A 21,182-nucleotide genomic window follows, 5' to 3' on the forward strand; every position below is an offset into this window, starting at 1 on the left:
CGTGGGCCCCGTTCATTGCCCGGCCTCGGGGAGGGCCGGGCCTCGCCGCCCCGCCGGCGCCACCAGCGCGGGGAGCGCGACCTCACGCCCGCCGCGCTCGGGGTCCCTTGTCGGTGCCAGTGGGACTCGGGGGTCGCGCCGAGGCCCCCCGCGCAACCGGGTGTGCTGGCTGCTGCTTGGAACCCAGCGTTCCAGTGCAGGCGCTGTTGGTGTGGCGGGAGGCGAGGGGTGTGAACCTGCCCCAAGTTTCACTTTTGTTTCCCCCTTTCTGATCTTGTGACCTTCAGTTCAAATTTCAAGTCATCCCCTCCGCCCCCCGACGGTGTTTGCGTGGTCAACGAAACCCACAAAATCGCGGTTTTCCTTGTTTATCGCAGACATTAAAGACCTGAGCTATCCCGCTGTTTCACGTAGAATTTTATTCTAGGTGTGGAAATGACCTCTTTTAAACTGGCGCCAAATCTGTAGTAGGGCCCAGAATTCATTTCCAGTTGAAGTCCGCATTTCTTGTGAACTGAACTTTGTGGGTAGAGCGAGCGAAGGGTTGGATTTGGGGCGAAAGGGACCAAAAGCCAATCAGAGAAAAGACGCTCCCCGGCGGGATATTTGTAGTGTAAACGCATAAAAAGATATAAAGACCCTTAAAATGTTAAAATGTGTTACATGACAGCCAGTAACCAATAGAAATTTGTGTACAGATGTTATGGAGATGACCTTGTGGGTTGGTGCGGAGGGCGGGGCGAGTGGGTGGGGAATCGTCCGGGAGAAAGGAGACCCACACCCCGGGCGCCCTGCTTAGTGCGTGTCCTTGCAGTTCTGGATACTGATGGCGCATCTGGGCCTTTCCCTCAAACTAGCGAAGTTTAAGATGATCTTGGAGTTTACCAAGTAACGTTCCTTTTCACACAGTATTAACTTATTTTCTTCATTTCTTTCTGGTAATGGATTGTATTTTTGGTCTCTTTTTATGAAGAGGAAAGCTAAGCTGACTTGTTGATTATCACACAGCTCAACCCTTATCTAGATGTAGGATGCTACTATTTTTAGTAGCCACACCGGGACTGGCATGGATAGCAGTGACCCTTTCCATTGGGTCTTGGGGAATGTAACTAGCAGAATGAGTAGAAGAATCTTATCTAATGAAATCACATTTTATTATCCAAGTAGGAAACTTGCCTTTTTTGTGGCAAAGGGCAAAACTGGCTATCCTTTTTCCCCTCTGTTGGCCTGTCTTTAATAAAGTCACTTGCTGAAGTGCACATATATTCGAATATTAGTGTATACTTATATATAGTTTTGCATGTACGCCTTACATTTTTATAAGAGTAATTTTTTATTTAAAATGTTTGACTAGCAGAGGGGGGAAATATAAATATATTGAGTATGGCTATGTCATCATTTAGAAATGATTTATATTTCCTTTAGTCTTTGTCTGTATAGAACATACAATATTGTATTTGCTTTAAAAAGTATTAGTAACAAACTTCTTTGGTTGTGCTAGTCTTCATAACCATTATTCTTGGTTGTCATTAGAGTGAGTATGCTTTATTCTCTGAAAAGTTGTTCCACTTTTTCTTTAAACAAAGCTGTGGTGAGTCTTTGTCAATATATGTGATAGACACAGATATGTTAGCGAGAAGAACATTTTTACAGCTCCTGATCTATTGCCAGAGTGTTTTTTGAAAGGATTCCCTCAGTTTACAGCTCCATAAACTATGTATGTTTAAACTGTAACCTTGGGCAAGTTACTTCACTGGCTAGTCTGTAAAATCAGTAAGTTAATAGTACCTCCCCGATACCATGGTTGTGTGGATTAAAGGAGTCATTATCTGTAAGTGCTTTCAGCTTAGCCTAACGTTACTACATGCTCAAGTGTTAGCTGTTGTTTTTAGTAGGAGTAGTTTCCCAGTTTCATCTCACTTTTGTTACGAATGCACTTAGCATCATTCTTATTTGGATTTGTGCAAAAGATAATTTTAACTATAGTTGGACCAAGTTTTAAGTACTCAAAACAACCAGTTTATAGTTTAAATGCTATTATTTAATAATTCATATCTACAAACATGGTTTCTTTTGTTCTGTAGTTTAATGGAATGAAGTCTGTATTTCAAGTTCTGGACTGTTGATTTGACATAGCATTGCATTCAAGAGTTTATATATGCCTTATTTAACAAGATGGAGAACGATAGTGAGCAAGTCATATGCTTTACCTTTTATAGTTTGGGATAGCAGTACCTTTCCTTCATTGTCCTGTGAAAAGGAGAATCTGTGACGTGCTGAAGCTGCTGTTTCAGCACCAGAAATGATTTGTTCTTGGGCATTGAGTAGCCATACTGCAGTATAACTGAGTGATTTATTAACTACTCTCAAGTGTGTGCTTCTCTGTATCCAGTCATTCAGTACAAATGTACTGGTCACCAGTTGTGAGCTGTACGTTGTACTAGGCATTGAGGAATCAAGTGAGAAGGTGTGGCACTTAAGGGACTTATATGGGGACCATACTTATTGGTAGGGGTGTAATTATGAAAAGTGTTCTCTTTCACTTTCAAAAGTGTCCCAGTTTCAGTGGTAAATTATATGTGATTACTTTAGCTTAGTGTCTAAAGGAGAAGACAGACTAATGGACACCTACCACATTGTGTATTTGTCCTATGACTGGAGGAAGCACTAGGTACTGGGAAGGGGATAGGATTCCCTAACTCAGCCCTGAGCTGGGGATAAGAAAGTTTTCCCTAACAGTAAACATCTGATCTGAGTTTTTACTTTTTTTTTTTTTTAATGTTTATTTAGTTTTGAGCGAGAGAGAGAAAAAAAATGAATGGGTGGGGGAGGGGCAGAGACAGAGGGAGACCGAATCTAAAGCAGGCTCCAGGCTCTGAGCTGTTAATACAGAGTCCAACGCAGGGCTCGAACTCCCCACCAGATCATGACCTGAGCTGAAGTAGGACTCTTAACCGACTGATCCACCCAGGCGCCCCTAAGTTTTCACTTTTAAGTTGATTATTCTCAACTGTTAACATAATCTGGTGTGGTGTAGAATCAAGGTATGGAAGAAGTTGAAAGGGGATCTTTTGGAGCAGTGATTTTAAAACTTCGATTGCATATTAGAATCGCCCTGTGAGGCTTTAGGAAAATACCAGCAGCTGTCCTGATCTCCAGAGATTCTGATTTGATTGTCCTGGAGTGGGACCGAGACATTGGTCATTTTAAAAAGCTCCAGGTGATTCTAAATGCAGCCAGGATTTAGAATTTTTCAACTAGGACAACGATGTCATCTAGGAGATGAGATAAATAGTCGGGCCTGGAGAGTTGGTATGAGTTGCCTGGGATCACATGGCTAGTGAGTGGGAGCAACACGACCCTGGAATGCCAGCCTTCTGATTTCTGGTACCAAGCCCTTTCTTTCTTTTCTTTTAATTTGTTTTAGTGTTTATTTTTGAGAGAGAGAGAGAGAGAGAGCAGGGGAGGGGCAGAGAGAGAGGGAGACACAGAATCCGGAGCAGGCTCCAGGCCCTGAGCTGTCAGCACAGAGCCCAACTCGGGGCTTGAACTCAGGAATCGCGAGATCATGACCTGAGCCCCCCAGGAGCCCTGCAGGCCCTTTCTGTTACAGCAGCCAGCTGGCCTCGCCTCTTTACCTAAATGCCTCTGTTATCACCATTGTCCTTTCCTGAGTCTCCTTTTGGTGTAGCTAGAGGGATCCACATCACCCTGTCCTCTATTGGTTAATTGAGCTCGAGAGAAACTAAAGTATTTCAAGAACTATTTTCATTTAAAAAATGACAAAATTTAATTCATCATGCTTTTCAAGTTTTCCTTTTGCCTTCAAAGTGTATGATTAGAGCCCAGAAGTCAGCCTCTTATGCCATTCCATGTATTGTCAAGAATCCAGTCTATTTCCAAGTGGCACATGGACTTTAGAGCTACAATTGAAATGTCAGTGCTAATGGCCAATTTCATGTCACTGAGTTATTTTTTTCCTCCCAGCTTCATTGAGATGTAATTGACAAATAAAATTGTATATATTTAAAGTGTACAGCGTGATGATTTTCTATAATGTATTGTGAGAGGATTACGACAGTCAAGTTAATTGACACATCCATCCCCTCACATACTTCTTTTGGATGAGAATGCTTAAGGTCTCTCAGCAAATTTCAAGTATATTCTACATTATTTAATTACAGTGACCATGGGGTACATTAGTTCTTCAGAGCTTAGTAACAGGTTCTTAGGCTAAGGATACAATAGAGAAAAACAAAAGTTGGGTTTGTTTCATTTTGTTCTGATTTTCATTCAGCTTTGTGCATATTTAACTGCCCAAATATTCTTTGCTGCTACCTTTTCAAGTGTAAGCGGGTCAGTAATGATTCTTTACATGTAGCTGCAAGTGCCCAAAGGTACTAGATGTGTGTCGATCTATTATTAAAATTTTTGTTTCGGTATAAACTGCATTTGTATTTTTCAATGCAAGCAAAAAATAGAGAGGGAACCTTTACTTGTTCTCACATATTTCAAATAGTTGTAAGTTTATGATTAGACTCATGCTAAAATAATATTTGTTGAACACTTGAGTGCCAGGCACTCGTACTTGATAAATAGCATCATTATTAAGAATGTACTGATGCTTTTGTTTGTTTTGGTATTTAACACGACTGATTTATATAAAAATCTTTTTGTGTTTTTTTTTTGCTTATATCTAGAAAATAGATGAGTGTGTGCGTGCACGTGCATGTGTGGTGTGTATGTGAGAACAATAGAGACCACTCAGATTGCAATAAAAATTTAGATTTTTTGGATATATATGTTAACTATGACCTTCAGTGATAGTTATGTTGTATACTGTAAGCCATATTCTTTTATTCTTTCCTTCTTTCCTCCCTCTTTTTTAAATTATTATTTTTTTAATGTTTATTTATTTTTGAGAGAGAGAGAGAGAGAGTGCAAGCAGGGCAGGGGCAGAGAGAGAGGAAGACACAGAATCCAAAGCAGGCTCTAGGCTCTGAGCCGTCAGCACGGAGCTTGATGCGGGGCTTGAACTCATGAACCGTTGAGATCATGACCTGAGCTGAAGTCGAATGCTCAACCGACTGAGCCACCGAGGTGCCCCATATTATAAGCCATATTTTTAATGGAGTGTGTTTTTTAGGTATTATATTTGAAAATAGAGGATTACAACAAAATGAAATAAATAACTTCATTAATACCTTTCATGGTAAATTAGTCTTTAGTAAATACAATTATCCCAAGATTTTGTTCAGTCCTACTTCAAACCACACTTATGTTCTTTCAATAAAAGTGTTGCAAAATAATGGTACTGGAACTACCACCTACTGATACATTTTGCAGTTAACTTTATCAGCTTGAACAGACACCCTCTTTCCCTTTACCTCCACCCGAGACATAGACTATTCCATCCATAACAAGAAAACAAAACAAAGACCAAATGTGAAATGTGGCTTTAATACTAGCAAATGTCCTTGGGAGGCCTGTGAAGGAAGCTATAAGATCTTTTGCTTTTTAATCATTGAATTTCTAGGAAGCATATTTAGAGCCTTGCCTTTTAAACTGAATTTCCAATATGAATATAATAATGGAGAGAAAAAATTTAAAAGTCTTTATTGGAAAAAAAATAAAGGTTAGAACTTGTACAAATGAGTACACATAAATCATATTGTTAAAAATAAACACGAAGGAGACTGACAAAACGTTGTTTGTTTTCAAAAGTGTGCGGAAAAAAATGCAATTTTATTTTTTATTTTTATTTTTTTATTTTTTTAATTTTTTTTTAATGTTTATTTATTTTTGAGACAGAGAGAGACAGAGCATGAATGGGGGAGGGGCAGAGAGAGAGGGAGACACAGAATCGGAAGCAGGCTCCAGGCTCTGAGCCATCAGCCCAGAGCCTGACGCGGGGCTCGAACTCACGAACCGTGAGATCGTGACCTGAGCTGAAGTCGGACGCTCAACCGACTGAGCCACCCAGGCGCCCCAAAAATGCAATTTTAGAATGAAGAAAAGATAGCTACAAAAGATCTTGAGGATTGTTGATTAACTGTCTCCGTCTAACCCTGAGTTGAATACTGTGCTTCAGAAAATTATTAATGCTGTTTGACATAAAAGTGCATTGTAAAAATGTAGAATAGGATATAAATAATACTTAGGTTTACAGTATGTTTGAAGACAAGTTGTGTCATTTCTCAAGAGATGTTAATTTATATTGAATTCAGGTGACTTGTTTTAGTGTAGGATACAATGTTCAAAAATAAGTTAAATAATACATTTTTCTTTTTGGTATGTTACAGGAGGAATGGAGTCTAGTGAGTGTGAAAACGTGTCAAAAGAAACGGAAGCATTTGAAGAAGAAGAGTTTGAAGCTAGTGCTATGGATTCTCTGATAGACATGCCATTTGCCACCGTAGATATTCAAGATGAGTGTGCAAGTAAGTACTGAAAACGAGGCAGATTTGCCTACCATCCAGGTTACTTGCGAATAGAAAACAACTGAAAGCACCAATATAGTCTACAAATGTTTATTGACTGTATACTCTGTGCCCCTTACTTTGCTGTCTTCTGTAGAGCCTGGCTATCATTTGATACGGTTTTATCTTGACGAGGTTCTATAACTAGAGGATCCATAAGAAATTAGTTGGCTCTCCCCCGTTGTGGGGTTCCTTGCCACCTTGCAAGGAACATCTGTCCAGGTGGTAGAAGGGGCTGGGCCCACTCCTGCCTCCATGGGTGTGGACTCTGTCTTCTTGGGGTCCTTACTTACTCTCAGTGTTTAGTTTGCAATTTGAACAACAAATCGAGGTGGTAGTTTGGAAGAACAATTAGAGTGCGCTTGGGTGGCTCAGTCGGTTAAGCGTCTGACTCTTAGTTTCTACTCAGGTCATGATCTTGGGGTTCATGAGTTCGAGCCCTGTGTGTCAGACTCTGTGCTGACAGCATGGAGCTTGTTTAAGATTTTCTGTCTCCCTCTCCCCCTACCCCTGCGTATTCTCTCTCTCTCTCTCTCTCTCAAAATAAGTAAACATTAAGAGAATTAGTTTAATCTCTTCATTTCTAAGAAAAAAATGATACTCAGAGAAGTTAATTAGCTAAATTCACACAGTTGAAAATAACTACTTCCAAAATCTGTGATTTCTGATTTGTTAGTCATTTCTTTGGTGAACAGTTACAATCTCTTGAGACGAATGTTGTGCAGGATGCTTTGGGGGTGTATGGGGCGAGGGTGTGTCAAGAGAGGCATCTGACCTGGATGTGGGGTTAGTAGGTGTCCTGGGAAGCATCCTGGAGGTTTGACAAGAGTACAGGCCTGGTGGATAAGTATGAACCATCCAGGGTTCTTTCCTTTATATTAACTGTCCTTGGATTTAGCTGATCATCTGGATTTTCTGTGGAGTGATGGAAAAGTACAGATTCCTCTTTTTCACCTTTGTGTTAGGCCAGGGGATCTTTTTTGTTTTTAAACATCCCATGCGATTCTGGTGGTCATCCAGGCTCAGAAACCACACTGCTCTCTATCTCACTGTCTTCCTACCCAGCAAGGCTGATTTATGTTTTGGGATGATAGAAGGAGAGAGGGATACTTAAAATGTATTAAATCTCTGGTAATTTTTTCTCCATTCCATAATCTAAGGGGAAAAGGAAGGACAAAGAGGTGTTTCCTCAGGCAGGGCACGGTTTCCTGTCTTATCCTTTACAGCTAGCCTGTAGAGAAGAGCCGCTTTTAGGGGTTTTACAGCTGTTCAAGGAGCCTTTATTTGAAGAAGTACTATACCTGTTAGATGGAAGAAGGTATCCTTTGGAAACAAGGGGCAAGAATAGCAAGGATTTAATCATGTTTTCCTTTTAATTTTCCATTTTTTGAGCGAATGCCTTGAGTGTTATCTAAAAAATGCAATCCCTTCTTTCTGATTTCATTACTTTCTCTAACTTGGAGGTAAAATAAAGCAGAATTTTCCTGAGTAGCCATGCCTACATGCCTGTGATGGGCATCTCCCATCCACCCTTCTTGCCCCTCAGCCCTGTTCCAATTCGAATCATTCCCACTGGAGTGCTCATCAGTTAGGCTGGAACAAGACGGGGACTTGTTTACCCTTCCAGCTCTAGGTACTTATGACTTTACATAACTGACACGGAGCTTATCTGTTTGAACAAACAGCTTTTACCTGGGACTGACAGAGAGATACTGCCAGAATCCCAGAGAGCAAATACTATTTCTGAAGCTGCTGTATTCTTAGATCTCCACTGGTGAGGAGAAACAATGACCACTGGGACCAGAAAGAAGGAAGGGGATATGTTTGTGGCTCTGCACTCCTTTCCTGCTCTGAATGGACTAGCCACTTCTTCAGAGGATGGGCATTGGGAAGGTTAGCTAATCGTTTATACAGATAGGATCTTTTCCCTGCAGTATATGTTATATTTATTACTAAAGAAGTGTTATGCGTGTAAGTTAGGGGCTTGGGTCAGTCCACGCAAGTCCTTTTTTTTTTTTTTTTTTAATTTTTTAATGTTTATTCATTTTTTGAGAGAGAGCACGAGTGGGAGAGGGGCAGAGAGAGAGGGAGACACAGAATCTGAAACAGGCTCCAGGCTCTGAGTTGTCAGCACAGAGCCCAATGCAGGGCTCAAACTCGCGAACTGTGAGATCATGACCTGAGCCGAAGTTAGAGGCTTAACTGACTGAGCCACTGAGGCTCCCAAGTCCTTTTTTTTTTTTTTTTTTAAATTAAAAAAAAAGTTATTTAATGAGGGAAAGAGCGCACTTGTGAATAGGGGGAGAGGAGCAAAGCGGGAGAGAGAGAATCCCAAGCAGGCTTCGTGCTCGGCATAGAACTCGAAGCAGGGCTCCATCCGGCAACCCTGGGATCATGACTGGAGCCAAATCCAGGGTCATGCGCTCAACCGACCAAGCCACCCAGGCTCACACATAAGTCCATTTTTAGCTGTATAGTACTTTTGGATAGTTCAGTCTTTGTGAGTTAGAGGGCTTTGTGGGTTAGTCTAGACTCCAAACCACCATGTACAATATTATTTTTGTGGAAAGATAGATTTCAAATTCTAAGCTCCCAGTTACACACAGTCAGTGTGGTATGAGAGAAACAGAAAACTTGGGTTTTGAGTTTTGGTTATTTCATTTTCTACTCGTGTAGCCCTGGACACTTAAACTGTGTGAGCTGGGCTTTTCGACTGTGAACCATATGGAATTCCCTACTGTTTTCCTCCCAGCGTTGCTCTACAGATCAGAGGAGGTAATGTGGGCAAGAGGGCCATGAGAGATGTAAAATAATGCACAAATGCTATTTACAAAAGCTTTGAAACATATCCCTTATTTGGGGACAACTTGTTCTCTCTCACTTTTATAATAGCATTTACTAAGACACTAGAAACAAATACTAAAATTCTTCGCAAACTAGAAACTACTAGCTAGTTTTTGTGAAATGAGATTTTTATAGAAATGCACAAGAACTGGGAGTTTTGTTGTCAACCCTTCAACTTAAGATAGCTATAGGAATAGTGTTTGTATCCAAAACTGGTTTGTGGCTTGAATGGACTTCGTGTGGCTTTTCTCTTACATTTATTAACATGGAAATGTAACCAATTTACTGGCCTGTGGTAGACGACAACCTTAAAATTCTGAAGTTGCTGGTTGTTGCCTTTGGTTCTTTTAGTTTCCTTTGGTGGGTGGAAAGTGTGAGTTAACTGCCAAGACATTCTTGCCGATAGAAACCCTGGCAGGGTGACGAGGAAAGTAGTGCTAACAAGAACATCGTGGGAAGGAGAATCCTTGCCAATAAGAAAACTCCTCCCCAAATGCTTGGTTCAGAGGGTCTTAGGCGCCAACTGTGTTACCTTGAGTGTGGGTGCTGTGTCACGATTAGGTGTCGTGTGGTCTGGTTGGCCAAAATGGGTGTTTACGTTTTTTGTTTGTTTTGTTTTTGAGAAGAGATTATTTTACTATATGCTGCAATATAAAATGTATTAGAATTTTATGCTGAATTAAACATAAAACGTATTAGAACTATATATATTAGAATATAAATATACACACTGGAAATAAATTATCTAAATGTAAGTGTGAAAGAAAATCTTCTACAAATATTGAGGAAGCAATACAACCTAAGTCACATCTTCTGGCTCTATAGGTTGAACATATTCTGGGAGAAAATATAACATCACTGAGTTGTTGACCTGGGCCTGGGTGGGTCTATTCTCTCTACAAGATGGAAGTGTCAGTGGTTAGTTGGTTAGAAACCCAGCAAACCATCCGGAAAATGCTTGGAGTTGCTGTTAGTCTTGCCTCTGAAAGTTGAATGAGAGTCTGCACCGAAGAGTCATTCTGCTGCTGGAAGCAATAGCTTAGTGTGCTTCCCATGGACTGTAAATTGGTGGAGAGCTTTCGTTTAACCAACTCAGTTCTCTTAAGAGAATCGTGGCCCTTACCTATCAAGCCACATATTAAATCAAGATTCAAAATAAAATATTTGAGTGCCTTTTTTCTTTCATAAGTATAGAATTCAGTTCTCATATCAAAGTTATTATCTTTATTTTACCTCACACAGAATTCTAACCTTGTAATTATTGGAGACTTTAAAGATCTGGGAAATTATTTTGTTACTTGTTTATTAGCTAATATCATTAAAATGTATTTTAAAAAGTTCTTCAACTCTTAAGTATTTTAAAATACTGATTGAAACCTACCTTTTCTGGAATAAAATTTTTTATAGAAGAATGCTGTGTCAAATAAAGATGGAATCTTAACACCTGGTGTAGTAAGTGATTATCCTGAGTCAATTTTAACTTCTTTTTTTTCTTGAAGTAATCTCTGTGCTCAACATGGGACTGGAACTCCCGACCCCAAGATCAAGAGTTGCATGCTTTACTGACTGAGCCACTCAGAGGCCTCTCTTGAGTCAATTTTATTTTATTATTTTATTATTTTTTTATTTTTTTTATTTTTTTAACGTTTATTCATTTTTTTTCCTTTTATTTATTTATTTATTTATTTATTTTTTTAATATATGAAATTTACTGTCAAATTGGTGAGTCAATTTTAAAAAAGGATAAAGTAGGGGCACTTGGCTGGCTCATTCAGAAGAGTGTATGCCTCTTGCCTCTTGATCTTGGGGGTCATGGGTTTGAGCCCCATTTTGGGAATAGAGATTACTAAAAAAATATATAATAAACTTTAAAAAAAAATAAAAAAGATCAGTTATGTTCTGTATCATCTCTAATTGGGGAAACATGGAGTACACATTCCAAATTTTTATGAAAGGGCTTAAGGCAAATATTTGTGTCAAATACTACAAAGGTTTTATCTTTTTCCCTTAGAAAAACACACAAGACAACAAAAAACATTGGAAAATCCCAATAAATACATTAATTCATTCCACACACATTGAATGCCTGCAGTGTGTCAGGTAATAATGGTCCTGGGCAAAGTAGAAGATAAAATTCAGTTAGTTAATAAATACACGGAGAGTTATCCAACTTCAGATGTATTAAAGGATGTACCTTAAAATATGGCTATAACTTATCAGATTGGCAATATCTTTTTCAAAAATATCAATTTCAAAATAATATGCAGTGCTTTTAATGTCCTGTCTACCTTGCTTGTGACAATGTACTGAGTCCTTTTAGAATGGAGTTTGTTGGGACCTCCAGCAATGTTCAAACACGGGATAGATCCACTCATGGGATTCCCAATGCAAGGACATAGTCTTACTTGTGGAAAAAGGTCTTATTCATAAATATATGTGTTACAGTGTCTGTTAAATAGTAGAAATATTGGGGGAAAAACCCCAAATGTCCAAAATTAGAGAGTGATTGAGTAAGCTATACTAATGCTTTAAATTACACATTATGTAATTACATGTTGTTATGAAAATAATATTTCTGAAAACTGTGTTGGGAGGAATATTTCATACCTTCAGTGCAAAGTCAAAAAGTAGGTGGAAAAAAGTATGCGTTGTTTGTTTACAGTAGTGTAAGTACTTTGTGTGACCTGTCACCAGAATTCATAGTGGTTGTGTTAAGATAGCGATTTTTTGAGCAATTTTTTAGCTCCTTTTGCTAATTTTTTATGAGTGGCTTTTATTCTTTTTATGAAAAAATACGATTAGAATTAAAAAAATGTTTTTAAGTGTTTGTTTTTGTGTGAGAGAGAGACAGAGACAGAGTGTGAGTGGGGGAGGGGCAGAGGGGGAGACACAGAATCAGAAGCAGGCTCTAGGCTCTAAGCTGTCAGCACAGAGCCCGACACAGGGCTAGAACCCATGAGTAGTGAGATCATGTCTCTAGCCGAAGTCAGAAGCTTAATGGACTGAGCCACCCAGGCGCCCCTACAATTAGAATTTTTAAATGTGCTTAAAAACTTGCTTTTAAAAATGTAAGCTTCATTGATTCACTAAATAGAAAGTTGGATAAACTTATTCCTCTTTGATCATGTCCACTAACATTATTCCTAATAGTGTTAAACTGTGGTGGTTATAAGCAAGGGCTGTGGAGTCAGACTGACAGTGTTCTACACTTTCTCTTCAAAAAAATTTTTTGAGGGTGTCTGGCTGGCTGTCAGTTCAAACCTCATGTTGGGTGTAGATACTACTTAAATCAATTAAAAAAAATTTTTTTTCAGGGGGTGTCTGGGTGGCTCAGTCAGTTGAGCATCTGACTCTTGATTTCACCCAAGGTCTTGGGATTGAGTCCCATATTGGGCTGCATGGAGTCTGCTTAAGATTTTCTCTTTCTCTCTCTCTCCTTCGCCCTCTCCCTCTCTCCCTCTCTCCCTCTCTGCCTCTGCCCATCTCCGTCCCCCCCGCAAAAAAATTTTTTGGGAGTGTAATTAACATACAATGTTCTGTTTGTTTCAGGTGTACAACATACTGATTCAACAATTTTGTACATTACTCTGTTCATCATGATAAATGTAGTCACCCTCTGTCACCATACAACATTATTACAGTATTTTTGGCTGTTTTCCCAATGTTGTACTTTTTACCTCTATGACTTATTTATTTTATAACTCAAAGTTTGTACCTCTTAATCCCCTTCACCATCAGTTTATTCTCTGTGTTTAAGAGTCTGTTTTTTTATTTATTTCTTTAAATTACACATATAAGTAAGATCATATGGTATTTATCTCTCTCTGTCTGACTTATTTCACTTAGCATAAATACCCTCCAGCTGCATCCATGTTGTTGCACATGGCAAGATCCCATTCTCTTTATGGGTAATATTCCATTGTATGTATGTGTATATATATATGTGTGTGTGTGTGTGTGTGTGTGTGTGTATGTATGTGTGTATATGTATATATATATATATATATATACACATATGATGTATATACAGTGTATATACTTCCATGTATATACTGCATCTTCTTTATCCATTCGTCCATCCATGGGCACTTGGGTTGTTTTCATATCTTGGCTATTATAAATAATGCTGCAATAAACATAGGGGTGCATATATTTTTTGAATTAGCATTTTCATTTTCCACCCACTAGTAGAATTAGTGGATCATATGGTATTTCTGTTTTTAAATTTTATTTTTTAAAGTTTATTTTTGAGTGTGTGTGCGTGAGAGAGATCCCAAGCAAGCTCTGTGCCACCAGCACAGAGCCTGATATGGGGCTCAAACTCACAAACCATGAGATCATGACCTGAGCTGAGATCAAGAAGCAGATGCTTAACTTTCTGAGCCATCCACGCACCCCTTTAAGGAACCTCCATACTGTTTTCCACAGTGGTTGCACGAACCTGCATTTCTACCAACAGCATGAGAGATCCTTTTTCTCTACATCCTTGCCAATGCTGCTTATTTTTTGTCATTTTGAGTCTAGCCCTTCTGCCAGGTGTGAGGTGATATCTCATTGTGGTTTTGATCTGTAGTTTCTGGATAATTAGTTTCCTGATGAGCATCTTTTCATGTGTCTGTTGGCCATCTGTATGTCTTCTTTGGAAAAAATGTCTCTTCAGGTTCTCTGCTCATGTTTTAAGTTTTTGTTTTTTGTTTTTGTTTTTTTGTTTTTTTGGTTTTGTATAAGTTCAATATATAGTTTGGATATTAACCCCTTATTGGATATATTATTTGTGAATATCTTTTCCCATTCAGTGGGTTGTTTTTTCTTTTGTTGATAGTCTCCTTTGCTGTGCAAAAGCTTTTTATTTTGGTGTAGTCCCAATGGTTTATTTTTGCCTTTTTTCCCCTTGCCTGAGGAGACATCTAGAAAAACGTTGCTGAAAACTGTCAAAGAGATTACTGCCTTTTCTTTTATGGTTTCGGATCTCACATTTATTTTGTGAGTTTATTTTTATGTCTGGTGTAAGAAAGTGATCCAGTTTCATTCTTTGCCATGTAGCTGTCTAGTTATCCCAACACCATGCTGTTATACTTCCTTATTGTGTCCTTTGAGCAAATGTCTAAGTCTCCGTCTCATTATCTGGAAAATTGTCATTATAATTGTAGCTATTTCAGGAGTTGAGAGGATTCAACTTGTTAATACGTGTAAAATTTTATAAATCTCAGCAAAGTTTTTGCCCAAGTATACTTGCTAAATTAAATATTTAAAAAAAATTTCATCTTGAGAGCAGTATTTTATAATCATGTTATCAAGGGTGTCCAACACATCGCTAAATGCTTTATATTTTCTTAATCCTCAGAGAAACTCAATGAGGGAGGTAAAGTTTTTTTTTTTGAAAGTTTTAGTAATTTGCTAAAGATTACTCAGATAATAAGGGGGAGTAATGCTATGAAATAGAGAAGTTAATATTCTAAGTCATAAATCGAGGAGTTTTAAAAATGGTTACTTCAAAGATTTTGACTGCTTATATGACAAGAAAAAAAAAAGATTATCAAAACAAGAATCTAGTCTGTTTTCAGCCTTTTGGCTAAGAGGAGGTCTGAAAACAATCAACCAACAATAGCAATTAAAGTAATTTCTCTCATAATTCATTCTCTTGTAGTTTATTTTTTTTTTTGAGGGAATACATAAAACTTAAGGAAAAACTAGATAAATTGCATAAAATGACATGTGCTTTGGGTAAGAAAACACATGCACGGATCAGAGAATTTCAGCCTTTATCAACAGGACCAGATTCATTAGAGTACAATGAAATGGCTACTAAAATCGTTATGAAAATTAGCAGTGTAATGAATTAAATTTATGAGATGAGGTTATGAACTCTAATCCAGTGAAAGACCCAGGGTGCATGGTCAAAGCTTTTTCCATTTTGCTTCTGTGGTCACTGATCTTTAATGCTTTTATTAGTAAACTAGATTTTACATGAATACTTTGCTCATTATATTTTCATATAAAGTAAATTAAAAGAATAATTGCAGATTGTACTTTAGAATTTAGATTGTGATTTCAAAGTTAGAAATAAAATGAAGTTAGATAAGGAAAGAGAAGATTTTATGTTCTGGCCATACAAATTAAATTTGCAAATACAAGGCAAAGAAGATATGCAAACCAGGGAAAAGAGGTATTGGGCTCAGTGTGTAACCCTGACCATAAATACGCAGGACTCACTGAATTAAAAAATAGAAATAATAAACTTATTACAAGGGCAAATATAACTGTGGTATAGCAATAAGTAGTCACAGGATTCTTTTTCTTTTTTGCCAAGCTCTTGTTATATAATTTCCAACTTTACCCTGGCAGTGATGCCTAACAAAAGAAAATTTTATTTATTTTTATTTATTTATTTTTTAAGTAAGCTTTATGCCAACATAGGGCTTCAGCTCACAACTGTGAGATCAAGAGTCACATGCTCTACTGAATGGGCCAGACAGGTGCCCATAAAAGAAAATTTTAGGTAATCCAGTTGGAAAGAAAGTTAAATAGTTATGGATAAGATTAGAGAAAGCTAAGGGAAGTTAGAAAAACTCTGTACTTCTTGGGGCGCCTGGGTGGCTCAGTTGGTTGAGCGACCCACTTCGCCTCAGGTCATGATCTCGCGGTCCGTGAGTTCGAGCCCCACGTCGGGCTCTGTGCTGACAGCTCAGAGCCTGGAGCCTGTTTCAGATTCTGTGTCTCCCTCTCTCTCTGCCCCTCCCCCACTCATGCTCTGTCTCTCTCTGTCTCAGAAATAAATAAACATTAAAAAAAATTAAAAGAAAAAAAAGAAAAACTCTGTACTTCTTTATTTTTACCAAGAGGATTTTTGTTTGTTTGTTTTTAAGAGTTATTTTTATTTGTTTGTTTGTTTTAAATGTTTATCTGTTTTTGAAAGAGAGAGAGAGAGTGCGTGTGTGCACCTGAGCCTGGGAGTGGCAGAGAGAGAGGGAGACAATCCCAAGTAGGTTCTGTGCTGACAGCATGGGGTGCTCAACTGACTGAACCTCCCAGGTGACCCTTTAAGAGGTATTTTGAATTGGGATTTTACCCAATTCATTCTCATGATACCAGAATTGTTTAAAAGAGTTGTTATACAATTATGACTATTATATTCCAAGGTTATGGTTTTCCTTCTCTGGATATCTGTAGAATGGACTTATGGAATGTTTGAAATGGCAAAAATAAGTCGCTACAGGAAGAACGGTTTAGTTTTTGTTCTTTTTTTGTTGTTTTTTTTTAATATGAAATTTATTGTCAAATTGGTTTCCATACAACACCAAGTGCTCATCCCAACAGGTGCCCTCCTCAATCCCCATCACCCACCCTCCCCTCCCCCCCCCCCCCCCCCCATCAACCCTCAGTTTGTTCTCAGTTTTTAAGAGTCTCTTATGGTTTGGCTCCCTCCCTCTCTAACTTTTTTTTTTTCCTTCCCCTCCCCCATGGTCTTCTAAGTTTCTTAGGATCCATAAGAGTGAAAACATATGGTATCTGTCTTTCTCTGTATGGCTTTTTTCACTTAGCATCACACTCTCCAGTTTCATCCACGTGGCTACAAAAGGCCATATTTCATTCTTTCTCATTGCCACGTAGTATTCCATTGTGTATATAAACCACAATTTCTTTATCCATTCATCAGTTGATGGACATTTAGGCTCTTCCCATAATGTGGCTGTTGTTGAGAGTTCTGCTGTAAAGATTGGAGTACAAGTGCCCCTATGCATCAGCACTCCTGTATCCCTTGGGTAAATTCCTAAGCAGTGCTCTTGCTGGGTCATAGGGTAGATCTATTTTTGATTTTTTGAGGAACCTCCACACTGTTTTCCAGAGCGGCTGCATAGTTTAGTTTTGAACAGATAAGGTATAAAACTGAAAATGCTAAAAGTCTCTGGTCTCTCTCTCTCTCTTTTTTTAAAAATTTTTTTTTAATGTTCATTTATTTTTGAGAGAAAGAGAGAGAAACAAACACATGTAGGGGAGGGGCAGAGAGAGAGAGGGAGACACAGAATCTGAAACAGGCTCCAGGCTCCCAGCTGCCAGCACAGAACCCTATGTGGGGCTTGAAGTCGGAACGGTGAGATCTTGACCTAGACTGAAGACGGACGCTTAACTGACTGAGCCACCTAGGTGCCCCTCAGTGGTCTCTTAAATACCACATTTAAAAAAAAAAATTTTTTTTTTAACGTTTATTTATTTTTGAGACAGAGAGAGACAGAGCATGAACAGGGGAGGAGCAGAGAGAGAGGGAGACACAGAATCTGAAACAGGCTCCAGGCTCTGAGCTGTCAGCACAGAGCCCGACGTGGGGCTTGAACTCACGGACCGTGAGATCATGATCCGAGCCGAAGTCGGATGCTCAACCGACCGAGCCACCCAGGCGCCCCAATACCACATTTTTAAGCCTGTTCTTATTGAGTAAAATATAGCAGAAACAATTCAGTGTCTTAGTGCACAGTAAGGAATACATTCATGTTGCCATCCAGTACACACGTGCATGAAAAACCTTCAAATTCATGGAGCAGTACTTAGACCTGCCATAAGCAGGTGGAATGTTACTTCTATTCTATCCTGTTCTGTAGTATTCTAGTCTAGTCTACAACATTTTCTTCCATTTCATTCTACTCCACCCCACCATATTCCATTCTATTCTAGGTTTTAAAAAGTGCTTTTAAATTATCTTCTATGTTGATTTAGTAACCTAGTAGTGGGTTGATACTAGCAGTTTGGAAAAAAAAACAAGAAAAACTAGACTTTGGGTTCAGGATTCTCTTTCTACTATGTTAATTTTGAAATGAACTAGAGGTTATAAAATCAGCTGGATTATTAGTTTGGACATCTTTTTTTTAAGGTTATTTATTTTTGTTTAGTAATCTCTACACTCAGTGTGTGGCTTGAACTCAGTGACCCCGAGATCAAGAGTTGCATGCTTTTCCAACTGAGCCAGCCAGGAGCTGCTGGACCCCATTCTTGATCGAATTTTACCATGAGAGTCCTAATTGTTATAGGTGTTAAGTTAGTACCTTTATCACAGATCACAGAAAACTATAACTAGAAGAGACTCTAGATAGAGATTATCTAGTTGTCCTTCCTATGCCCCTGGGTGTTTAAAAAAAATATATATAATTATGGCAAATTTCAAGCATATTCAAAAGTAGAATAGTAGACTGAGCCTCATCTATTTATATCACCTCTTCCTCACTAGATTATTTTGAAGTATATTCCAGATATATTTTATCTGTAAATACTTAAGTATGTGTCTTCAAAAGATAAGGATACTTAACAAAAAGCATATCCAAAATATGCTTCTCATGACAAAAAATAAGAGTAATTTCTAATATCATCAAATATTATGTCAGTATTCATACTTCTCTGTCATAATTAAAAAAATTGTTTTGAATTAGGAAGTAAAGTCCACACATTGTATTTGATTGACACATCTCTTCAGTTTCTTTTCATCTGTAGTTCTCCTTTCTTTTTTTAAATTTTTTTTTTTTTTTAACATTTATTTATTTTGGGGACAGAGAGAGACAGAGCATGAACGGGGGAGGGGCAGAGAGAGAGGGAGACACAGAATCGGAAGCAGGCTCCAGGGTCTGAGCCATCAGCCCAGAGCCCGACACGGGGCTCGAACTCACGGACCGCGAGATCGTGACCTGAGCTGAAGTCGGGTGCTCAACCAACTGAGCCACCCAGGCGCCCCTGTAGTTCTCCTTTCTTTCGTGTGTGTGTGTGTGTGTGTGTGTGTGTGTTTTGAAGAAATGAAGTTGTATAGAAGTACCTACATTATGGTCACTTAATGTGTTCCTCTGCCCTTTACATTTTAGTCAGACGCTTAACTGAGTCACCCAGACACCCCAGATTAAGGAATCTTGATAAGTTTTGGAATATTGGCAAGACTGCTGCAAAAATGCTCTGAATTTCGTATTGTGTTGAAGTGATGATTCTATTTGATGCTTAAATTGCGCCATCATTGGCCAGTGTTGGGACTTTCAAACTGGTTCTAGAGACCTTCTGACATGGTGCCAGGAGTCTTTGAAGAGCCAGGATCCTCTGGTATATTTTATGCCTCAGACCTAGAATAAGCTATTTCTCTAAGGATTGGCCAACTTTTTGAGTTTGCAGATAGAGAAATGAAGTGACTTGATAGGAAGATGCTTGTTGGAAGATTAGTCTTGGGGTTAATGCTCTTTTCAGTATCTAGTGCTGCCTCTGCAGGACTGAAATAGACCTGGCTAGTTGCCTTGCCAACTTCTGTTCCCCCTCCTTTTTTCCTTTTGTAGATTTCTTTTTCCACATAGGTTGGGAACTGGCAGATACTATCTCGGCTTCCGGTGCTGTTTGGGGTTGTGTCCTGATTTGGACAATGGGATGTAAAAAGAAGGATGCTGAGAACTTATCTAGAATTAGTTTGTGATTTTACTTTAAAAAATGGGTGTTTTACTTTAGAACTATTTTGCAGTATTATATTTAATTTTTAAAAAACTGCTTAAGATTATTTTTCATTTTATATAATCATAGGGGATACAAGTGGTCTGGATGATGAAAAACAATGGATACTTTATACTGTATGTCAGTTTACTTTTGGAGTTTTCTAAATGATCTTAGCAGATACACATTTATCTCCCTAATTCTTTTGAGCTCTGGGTAACACCTAATAGTTATAGCTAATTATAGTGCTTAGTTTGTACCAGAATGTAGTCTAAGAGCTTTCATGTATTAACTCACTCAAAAATGGCCCTGTGAGGTAGCTATTATTATTATTCTCAACTTAGGAGGAAACTGAAGTAAAGAGAGTTCATGTGACTAATCTAAGATCACACAGCCAGTCAGTAGGGGAGCCAGGATTCTAACCCACAAACTCTGATCTGGACTATACTAAAATTGGTTTCCATTTCTAATGTACCATTTTACTAAGAGCAGATGGAGGTGGGCTAGAAATATATTTGGGCATGGATTTAAAATATATGTGGTGCTTTATTAGCATATTCTGTGGCTTCTGTTTAAAATTAGTAGATTTAGTTTGTGTTACTACAGTCAAATGTAGGACTGTTTCTTAGATGTCTAAAATTACAAGCAGCTCAACAGCATATTGATGTCATTTTCCATATTTAAAGAATTGCATGTGGAATAAAACCCAGTGGCATCACATGAGGCAATTCTGATAATGCTCATAATGCAGATGAGAATGCTGGAAACTTTTTCTTAGCAATAGGATTTATAAAGTTCTGACACGCTCATGTATGTAAAAGAAAGTAATAATTTATATTTCAAATATGTATTCTCTGTGAAGATGTATCATTTTAACCATATAAATCATCGGTAGTAGGGAAGTGGATGCACAAAGACACCAGATAATTTTGTCCTAACTCTTAATGATTTAGTCAGACTTATTACCCAGGTCCCCTTGCTTTTAATTTACCCCCACCTTCTGGATGTCACAAGTGTGTGTTAGTCCTAGAAAGAAAGCACATGTTTCCACAAACCCTGAGTTTTTAAATTTTTAACATACTCTACTCATTTTCTAGAGGTTAGCATTAAGACACTATTTGTGACATTTATTTAAAAATTGTCCTTAATATTTTATTTTTTATTTAAAAAAATCTTTTGAAAGTTTATCCACCTATTTTTAAGTGATCTCCACACCCAATATGAGGCTTGAACTCCTGACCCCAAGGTCCAGAGTCACATGCTCCTCCGACTGTGGCAGCCTGGTGCCCCTGCTCTTGATATTTTAAAGAACAGTAGGGGCGGGCTCACTCTTTAGAGCACGCGACTCTTGATCTTGGGATTGTAAGTTCGAGCTCCATGTTGGGTGTAGAGATTACTTAAAAAAGTAAAATG

At 38.4% G+C, this 21,182-nt stretch overlaps 1 protein-coding gene across 10 annotated transcripts in view; it reads left to right on the forward strand.

The window, feature by feature from the left end:
- Positions 1-21,182, forward strand: part of AKAP7 (A-kinase anchoring protein 7) — a 181,311-nt gene that overhangs the window by 18,676 nt on the left and 141,453 nt on the right. For 5 of the 10 annotated variants that reach the window (XM_049654367.1, XM_049654364.1, XM_049654365.1 and 2 more), the window contains one exon: positions 6,303-6,440. In XM_049654367.1, coding sequence (XP_049510324.1) covers positions 6,308-6,440 — 133 coding nt within the window. In that variant the 5' untranslated portion in view covers positions 6,303-6,307. Of the gene's footprint in view, positions 1-6; positions 939-6,302; positions 6,441-21,182 lie in introns of those variants that run through there. The other 5 variants (XM_049654368.1, XM_049654369.1, XM_049654372.1 and 2 more) reach the window with 3 other exon arrangements.

This window comes from Panthera uncia (genome assembly GCF_023721935.1).
Source record: "Panthera uncia isolate 11264 chromosome B2 unlocalized genomic scaffold, Puncia_PCG_1.0 HiC_scaffold_24, whole genome shotgun sequence".
In the NCBI taxonomy this organism is placed as follows: domain Eukaryota; kingdom Metazoa; phylum Chordata; class Mammalia; order Carnivora; family Felidae; genus Panthera; species Panthera uncia.